The sequence below is a fragment of the Anticarsia gemmatalis genome, chromosome 2 (genome assembly GCF_050436995.1).
Source record: "Anticarsia gemmatalis isolate Benzon Research Colony breed Stoneville strain chromosome 2, ilAntGemm2 primary, whole genome shotgun sequence".
Lineage (NCBI taxonomy): Eukaryota > Metazoa > Arthropoda > Insecta > Lepidoptera > Erebidae > Anticarsia > Anticarsia gemmatalis.
In genome coordinates, this window is record NC_134746.1 from 8,955,325 (window position 1) to 8,965,613 (window position 10,289).

The following is a 10,289-nucleotide window of genomic DNA, read 5'->3' on the forward strand; positions in this document are numbered from 1 at the left end:
TGCATACAAAGTTTGAAAACAAAGGACGACAGGGAAAACTTAGCCCGACTCTCTAATTTATTGGAAGTTATTACTTTCTTCTTCTTCAAAAATGTGTTTGTTGGAAAATATTTAAGTAGGTTTCTACATCTGGCAATATTTTCTACACTGCGATGCGGTAAACACGTAAACATTTAGCCGTGCAGGACTTAATAAACCAATTTCCCAAAGTGCCAGTAATTGTTTTCACGGCTCTCAATAAAAGCGTCAAAGACATGATTTATGACTGGTTTGCAAAATTCTCGACGCCCTATGGTTCAATAACAATCATGAAGCAATAAATTTTCATTAATAACATAATAATTTATAATTATTATATTAATAAACCCAGTAGCGTAGATGACAGCTATGAAGTCTTTACAACTATCATTTACATAATACTATTTAAGTGAATGAACAGAAGCTATAGAATGAGATAAGTACCTACTCTTTCTCAACCTTAAAGTACTTAGGTAGGTAGGTACTTACTCTACTCTCAAATTATAAGTAGATAGTTCCAAGATTTAATTGAGAAGATACCCACTACCGCCCTGTACGCATTTAAATTTGACAGTAAATGAATGTTCTGAATACTCTCTTTTTTCATTATCGTATTTATCAACACACAAAATATGCATAAAAATATTCAATTAGCTATTTTTGCAGTATAAATATATATTTAATTGAGCTATATATATCAGATCAATTACGAACACCACTCTTTTAGTTCTCTGTCTGTGATTTTATATAGGAATATATATGAGCCCCACTTGAGTCCTTAATAAATACGCTTTCTTTACTGTTAATAAGATGACTCGATATAAGCATGATTATACATTATTGTAATATAATAATATTATTAGTTATTTTACAAAATAACACAAATCGATAGCAGAATCCACTGCCAATGAAAGGACGCATAGACAATTTATAATGCTCAAAATATAATCAAAGCTTTGTGTACAACTACTGGAACGCTTCATTCGCGTTCAGTGTTTCGTTTGTCATGATTGGTTGTGCGCTAAACGTTTTCTTTCAGTTTTGTGTTTATTTTTGTTTTTAGAAGCTTGAAGAGCTTTTGTATTATTTAGTGATATTATTCATATTATACTTAAAATGTTGGATAAAATCATTTATATGGTGGCTATAATCATAGTGAGCTATGTTTTAAAACAGTTGTTTTCAGAAACACCAAATTTCGTGAAATTTAAATCAAAATTTCTTCTCTTCTATATCTGGACTTCAATAACAGCAGTGATGTTATTACCATTTTTTGTGTTTAACCCGAAAAACGTTAAGAATTCTCTGTGAGTACAATTTGCAATATACGTAACGATCGAGTACTTTACAGTAGGAACTTATGTCACCGTTTCAGCTAGCCGCCAGCCGGTGATTCACCTCTAGACGTTGACTTTTTGGGTTTTACCAGAACCCTGTTTGTCTTAACTCATGTTTTTCATCCCTGCTCCACACAAGATTTTTCATGTCCAGCCATATAATTAATGCAATTATACTTCTACAGATTATTATTAGATTTCATTATCATTGGTGGCACTTTAAATTATTAAACATGGGTTTATGTTTTCAGGTTTGGATCTCAAATAGTTAAGCATGTAACCAAAGTTATAGAAGTTAAATGGGTGTTAAGAAATGGTAAAGTTTTAACAGAAGACCGTGGAGCTGTTGTGGTATCAAATCATCAATCATCAATAGACATTCTAGGTAGAATTTATTCATAATTTTAATAGTGTTCACATTATACGTAATGTAACTGACACTGGTCATATAAAAAGTATAATATCACAATGAACTATGATCTCACTGTAATGATCTTAAGGTCAATTGCCAATTGTCATCCTAGCAAAATCAGATGCTCGCTTCACAGTAGCATACTCATTTTAACTCAAGAACACATGACATAGAAAGTTGGTATTACATTCAATTAAAGGAAGTAGCCTTTAAGTGTTACACAAAACAAGTAAAATTTTGCAAAACATGGCTTACCATGAGGTTTCAAATCTTTGTAAATAAAGGAGATAACAGAGGCCAATGCACTGATAGTAAAAAGGTTTGTTAGATTTTTGCATGAGTCATCTGTAAATCTAGACGAGCTAATGTATATCTGAAAACACAAAGAAATAGAATCAAATTTGCTCAGTAAGCCTTTTTGTAAATAATTTATAGATTAAATTGGCTATGTAAAATTTTAAGAGTTCGTTGAATATTTATGTCTCTTCAATTATTTTACACACCTGAGAAGATAGGGAAGTATTTTTTAAACAAATTTATTGTAATGTATGCTTTTATTATTTCAGGAATGTTCAATATTTGGCATGTAGCAGACAAAGTAGCTGCCATTGCTAGAAAAGAAATATTCTATGTGTGGCCATTTGGGCTCGCTGCTTATCTGGCAGGAGTAGTGTTTATTGACAGAAATAACTCCAAAGATGCATATAAACAGCTCAAGATTACTTCAGAAGTCATGATCAAGAATAAGGTAATGTATACTTTTATTACAATTCCACTGTTTATTTATTCATTTATCTTTGATAAAGGAAAAACAGTAAATAAAATGAAACAAAGGCATTATGGTAGTAATATGAAATCTAGTTATTTCTGAATGAGAAAAGAGATCTAATGTATCCATAGTATACTGTGATAAACATCTGTTTTTGTGTCCATATATATTGTGAATTACTTTACAGAGTTTACAAAAATTATTAGGTTTCTCATATTTTCCCTATTATAACATATGAATATAGTTATAATTATATAGATTTTGTTATCAAACACACTAACTTTTTACCTCATGTGGCACCAGTCCAACTTGTAGCAATGAACTCTAATTGCTATGATTTCCTTATTTTAAAATAGATTTATTGTCAAGGTATTTTAGTAAATTTAGAAGCACCTAGAAACATCAAAGTCTAATATGCAAATCAAGAAAATGTCTTGCATTGTGGGAGCTGTGAACAAAGTTATATTCACAAACCATAAATAAGTTCATTATAAATTAGTCTTAGACAGTCTTAAAAACAAAGGCCATTTTCAATGTTGTGGAATTGTAGATAACAAATACTATAAAATTTTTATGAGTTGCATGTACATTGTCTGTAGTAAATTTATCTCTACAACAATCTATTTGCAGTATGAGACATGTGATGTTTGGATGCTACTAGTAATTTATACTTGTATATTTTGATTAGAATCTTATCAATACGAATGTTAATTTGCATTGTAATAAAAACAAAATGAGTTTCAATTTTGTACTAACTTTTGGCTTATAATGTTATGATATACTGTATAACTAAGCAGTAAAAATTAGGGCCAGATTTACAATTTAGAAATAATTTACAGATTTACTATCTACTAAATAAAGTGACAGCAAATGTATGAAAACATTCATCAAAATCATATATAATAAGCTATCTAACAGTTATCGTTATCCAGAAGTAGTAAAAGTGGTCAATAATAGTTAAACATTTATGTTCACTTTTGTACTTTAACTACTGAAGAAGAAAAATTATAATGCATGTACTCTAAAAATAGCAAAAATATCTTAAACCTATTTAAACGCCTTTCCATTATAAATTAGTGATGCAATTAACAATTGAAGGACTCTCTATTAGCATATTCATTACATGGGCGCATTGGTGATCTCAGTTACATAATAATCAGCCCACAATGACGTAGTCTCACTGTAGATAGAATTTCTACATAATATGACGATGCGTGAAGCGCAATACATAGCTAAGGCGTCCACACGTGAGAGGTTTGATTTCTATTGGGAAATATTTTCCAAATAATTCTGACAGTTCTACTATAATACTGTTAATTGTATTTATCTATGTCCTTTTGCTATTAAATAAATGCTATCTACTAAGAGGCAAATCAATTCTTCGTTTCCTATAATTTTTTCATAATTTTTAGAGTTCATTCGTTTGAAAAGTCTCACTTCGAAAATGTTATAAAAAGTATACTTTTCTTAAATAAAATAATCTTTATCTAATTACAGACGAAAATCTGGTTATTTCCGGAAGGAACAAGAAATAAAGATTTCACAAAACTGCTACCATTTAAAAAGGGCGCATTCAATATTGCAGTTGCTGCACAAGTGCCAATAATTCCCGTTGTGTTCTCACCTTACTATTTTATTAATAGAAAGAAGTTTATATTTAACAAAGGTAAGTACTTTCAGTAGGTAAATATAGTATAACATTGTTAGCCTAATAAAATGTTATGGTATTTTCAAAGCGTCGTTTGATAGTCCGACCCGCATTTAATGTCGTGTTCACCCGCATATCAAAGTAATTTGTGCCGTGACCGTATCGACTTGTCTTTTCCCCTTCGATTAATACTTAATGATGAAAAGAAGCATGTTCGGTGTGACTTGAGGATTTCCAACAAAAACTAAAGCTGTCAAAAATTACTTTATGGAGAGCAGGATTTTTTTTAAATATGGGCACTAATTTGTCTTTCTTTCAGGTCACGCAATTATCCAGTGTCTAGAACCAGTCCCGACCGTAGGTCTGTCAATGGATGATGTACCAGAATTGATCATCAAAGTTCGCAACACAATGGATGCAGCATACAAGGAACTCTCCAAAGAGGTGCTTAGCGCTTTACCACCAAACTACCCCCTCGCTATCGAGGACTGAACACCATAAAACGCAATGAACGGTACCACCTATTAATATTAAATTTATAATCACTCTTGAATTAAGCTTCTATGTCAGCATAATATTGCTGGTTAATGAAATATGTTTACTATTTAGCGGGCATTCCAATCGCATGAAATATATTTCTGTGATTTTATACTAGAAACTTGTAACTTGTCTAATCGGTAATTCTAAGGCACGCTTTTGTGTTTATGATCTTATAGATCACTTAATTGTCTAGTGAAGTGAATTATTTTTAGGTTTTCATTTTACACAATATAGTCAGAGATAAAGACATCAAAAAATGTTAGTCATATTTTATACTATAGACACTGAAATGCAATAGTATTTTATTTGTGTAATATTTTATGAAGTATTATTTTTATAACTGTATTAGTTATATACTTTTTTATCAATAAACACTTTAAGTGTTGGTTGAAAGCCATAATATGAGATTGCAAAAAGTGTGTAAAAAGTTTGTATCAAATGAAAATATCTCAGACACATTGACCGGTTGATTAATAAACAAGAGACGCAATTGATTGCGACAGGCGCTCCTGCGCGGCAATGATGATAATTTATTATTTGTTGATATTTTTTTTGTATTCAGAACATGCGTCCAGCCTACTTAGTGGCTACTGCATCGTGATGCATCGTTGAATGTTAATCAATGGTTAAGCAATCTAGCACTTTTACGTTCTTACGGGAGCGGTACCATATCAGTATTTTTAACACTGTCTGCCGAAAGTTTACTTCATATTGTTATTTGTATTTCAAGTTTCATAGTATTGTTTTGTTATATTTTTTTGTTGTTTGAAATTCGTCCTAAATATTAAAGCGCACAACATGTTATTATTGGATTTTATTGAATTTTAAAGTTATTTAAAATGCCAATTTACGACAATTTGAGACTACAAAAAAGAAGAAAAATGATGTTGGGGAAAAGTCTATTACTACTGTTTTTTTTGGTGCAATAAGACACTATTTTAACCACATTACTAAAGAGATACATTTTGTTGAATGAAAGTACTAATAAGTACGATAAAAAAAACAATGATACATTTTGTTGAATGAAAATACTAATAAGTACGATAAAAAAAAACAATATTTAGAACTTCAAACATTGACAATAAAAACCAGCTAGTACTTAGTTTTCACTCAACACATTTACGCTAACATTAAAACACACTCTCATATCAATTACCATAAGCATTTCACTTTCATAGATCACAACTATCACAAAGGTGAAAGCGGCTGAAACTTGAGGCTTCAATTTCACGCTTTAGTTTAAGAATAAATAATATGTACCTACTCTAATATGCAATTGCTACTTAGTATATAGAACCAGTATTATAAAATATTTCATTTTTATTGCTAAAATAGTATACAGTCATCAGTTTTAATTGTTTATTATTATGGTATGGTATCTTAAATTTTACTATCTAGTCATATACGACTAAACAGTGAAGTCGATCTTGTACTTCGGAGTGGTGTCATCATACCACACTTGTGATAAATAACTAACCACGCACGTTTACCGCTCAATAAAAATTCCGTATACGTTGTTGGTAATCACTTTAAAGTACATTGTGAGGAAAATTACCAAAAAAATACACTTTATACGGAAACTTTCACGCCCTCTTGGCGATTTATTGCGTAACGACAACATTATGTACGCAAATGTGACGACTAATTTACTGAATTAGCAATTCTTATACTTTGGTGTAGTTGCTCAAATAATGTTTGGAGCACATACATGTTTTGGGAACTCGACAACGATTATAGCATTCCTCGTATTCCCTTTTAAATTATTATATGATTATTTTGTGAGTGAACTATAATTGCGAATAATTCAATGATCAATCAAAGTTACGAATCGTATCGAAGATCGATCATGTTGTTATTTCTGATCGGTGTAGGCCAATTATCTGCAATTCATAGTTTATATTGAAAATCCCCTTATATATACTTATGCTGAAAGCATTCTTTTTATTATAAATATAATAATATGGTAGCCAATCAGATTTTAATGTACTAAATTACTATATGTTGCATTAAATATTATATAATTGAATACCAGGAAAATTTATATGCATAACGCGTTTACATTACGTTCAAAATTGCTTTTAGGGATATAAAATCCTATGTTACCAAAAATGTCCTCATATCGAAAATTAATCATATTTGAAAATTAATATAATAAAAAGACTAATTTTAGAAAATTCACGTTTTAAAATGCAGTGCCATCTTATTTTAAATATCATAGAAATACATAATGGGACCACAATTTACCCATTGCAATAGATATTATGATAAAAGTAATAACCAAATTAACGTGTATTTTTGTGTACTATATCGAGGTAATCTATTGTTGAGAAATCTTTATACAATACATCTTCTTATTAATCGTAAATTTATGATAATGATTCATAACAATGTAATGTTTGTTTAGTGATATGGATCTTGTATATGATATCGTATTCTAATTAAATATGTATATAGGATTATTACGATATTTAACTCAATTTAGAAATTATAAAAATCTACATTTCAAAATCTTTTTATTCGTAATATTTTTTATAACATTATAAGGTAGCGTTTCAACTATGGTACTTTTTGATATTGTAATTTAATAATTATATCATTCTTGGGATTAGTAAAGATTGTACTGAGAATCGGTCATAATATTTATAAAGATATTCACCAAAGACATGTTTTCAACTTAGTATTCGTTTGAGAAAATTAGACAACCAAAGACGTTGGCTGCATTATCAAACATATTTGTAATCCAAACAACAATGCCATTCCTAATAGAACTTCATTCTCATTGACTTTTATATTTATTGTGATGTCATAATAATTTTATTATAGAAATGTTATAAACTTATGTTATCGTATGTTTTACGCCACGCTTTACATTCGATATCTATGTATAGAAATAGTATTGTATTAATATCTCAATGTTTAAGAATTTATTTTAAAATAGAAGTGTTTACGACTATTCTTTAAATATTCGATTACAGATCCTGGATGTTAAATGTTGTGGATATGTTTATACTGAAAGTATTGTATGATGAATTTTGTTGAATAGAAATAAATCGGACAACATTTTGCATTCTCGTGAGCCAGCTCAGGGAGCTTAGTGCAATAAAAATATTCTTTACTTGGTCCGTTTTTACTGTATATACTCATTTGTATCATTTTATGTAAACAAAAAATCCTGGGATCGTACCATGACATGTTAAATCAATTCAAGTTGGTGTCTTCTTTGACGGTGGAACTTGCATAGTTTTAGCATGACGTAATATGGCCCAGGGGTGAATTATAAGGGATACCTAAGAAAATATAACAACGAACATATTCACTGAGCGCATGACCGTTACATGTGAATAATACACGCACTTTGTATTAATTCGCTATTTAGTAGCAATGCTAGATCTACTTTAAACAAATCAATGGGATTTTAAAACTGTTACTGTCTCATAGAACGCAGAATTAAACTAGACACTTAAATAGTTTAAATTTTGACTAAATCTATGATGGCAACACTTATATTACGAAGGCAATACCACTGCACTTATCTATTCATATTAAACTTACGGAATAATTGTGCTTACATTTATTTAGACGATATTATTATGTAGTTTTAAATCATACTTATTCGTTGTTAGTTTTGACAATTATAATACTTCATGTCAGTTTATGTACTTGCTACTATTAGCTTGCTTCAAAGATTTAATATAGTTTCTTGCCACGGAGTCTGAATGTATTAAATTGTAAAAATCATAATCTCCAATATACCTTCATCATTTAGTTTGTATAGCCATATTATAATTCTGTATTCAATAATTTTCACTGATGGAGCCCGCATCTTGTGTACGCTTACATATAATTTTTCAAACCATTAAATATAAGCTTACATTTAGTTATTATTAAGTTGTGTTAGACATTGTCCGTGATTTGAAAAGTTACTCTTGTAATCTCATTCCTTAAATAAACAGACAAATATTGTATTAAGTATCTAAAGAAAACCGAGGGCTATGTCATATGTGTTAATGTCAACTTCAATCGATATTTGCAAAAACTGAAAATAAAAGTTAGGTTTACAATAGGATATCCGCTAGATAACTTGGGGGCGTGGCTAAACTAGAATATAAGATGACTAACTATTTTCTAAATGCACTCAGCATATATAGTATGTTAAATTATTAACTTTTGAATATAACCTGTTATGGTAGTTAAAAACTGTGACAAATAAAATACGTTGAAACTCAGCACTACTGAAAATAATAATTATAATGCGCAATTAAGAGTAATTATTTGTATGACGCCTACAGTTGTTATACCTTCTTTAATAGGTGATGCAATTATGGGAAATAAAATGGAAATACACGTTGGGTTTTCCTTAATCATTAAAAGATATTTCTTTATAAAGACAACTAAATTAAACCAAATAATGGCACAACTAGTGTGACTGACAGCTCCATGATGGAAAGTAAGATTTACAAAAAATAAATATAATTCCATTTCCGTTCATTCCTTTACAATAAACAAAAGTCTCATTTTAATTGAAATTACGCTGATAACTTTAATTAATCAATCACATTCTTACAACGGTATGTCAAGCAAAACAATATTTTTCAATAGAATTATAGTATTTCACAATAGATACCAACATATATTAGGTACACGTTTTTTGTCACCGTTAGCAATATTTTTACATCCTATGTCATCATCGGTTTTAGAGGATTAGACGCATTTGGTTATAAAATTTATTACGTGCGTTTTATCACACTTTATCTTTAATCCTAACTGTAAGTGGTTAGATAAGCTTCTAAAATTGGGCACGTGAAATGGCAAAAGCCGTGGCATGATTGATGTTGCAATAATGTATTATAGACTATATATATCACTGTTACAGGGTGCAAAACAATGGGAAATCTTTTTGCGCGAGCAGAAACTATAGTTGGGCCACTTCAAACGTGCGAACCAAGTCATGTCATTATATCGGAGTCTCTCGCTCGCACTTACACATTGTCCTATTCCTGTCATTCCTTTAATTATGTCATTGTTCGCACTTTTGTAATGATCCGACTATAGTAAATAGCTGCTGAATTTCTCTATTTGTAAGTTCGTATGAAAGTACTTTGTACAATACTTGTCTGTTTATCTGAATTCATTATCTAGTTTTTAATACCTTGATGTATATTTACACCGGACATTTCATTGATTTAATCCATGTTCTAATCATTAGATTAGTTTTGTATCGTGATATTATTTTTTATTGCAACACTGTTACACCATTGTTGTTTCAACGTCTACGAACAAGCTAAGTTACCCGTATTGGATTATGAAATTTTGTTCCTAATTTTAATTATCTACCTACGAGGTAGATTTTTATCGTGCTTAGGTCATTTTCTTGCGTATCTAATTGTATATCAATGTTTCTGTGCAAATATTGTGATGTATTTTCAATACTTTTTAGTGTAATTAAAAATGTATTCGTGTGACAAAATGTGTAGAAAAAAAAAGACGATGAAATGTATATTTTTACATATTTTCGCATGTGAAATCTTTTAATAAAAGAAATCACAGGGTAAACGTATTTTTAAT

General features: G+C 29.9%; 1 protein-coding gene across 1 annotated transcript; it reads left to right on the forward strand.

Moving 5' to 3' along the window:
• The first annotated feature begins 988 nt into the window (after positions 1-988).
• LOC142983522 (1-acyl-sn-glycerol-3-phosphate acyltransferase alpha-like) lies at positions 989-10,277 on the forward strand. Its single transcript, XM_076130450.1, has 5 exons — positions 989-1,325; positions 1,607-1,740; positions 2,334-2,515; positions 4,034-4,202; positions 4,504-10,277. The coding sequence occupies exons 1-5, from the start codon at positions 1,135-1,137 to the stop codon at positions 4,674-4,676; spliced, it is 849 nt and encodes a 282-aa protein (XP_075986565.1). The 5' UTR covers positions 989-1,134; the 3' UTR covers positions 4,677-10,277.
• The last annotated feature ends 12 nt before the right edge of the window (positions 10,278-10,289 follow it).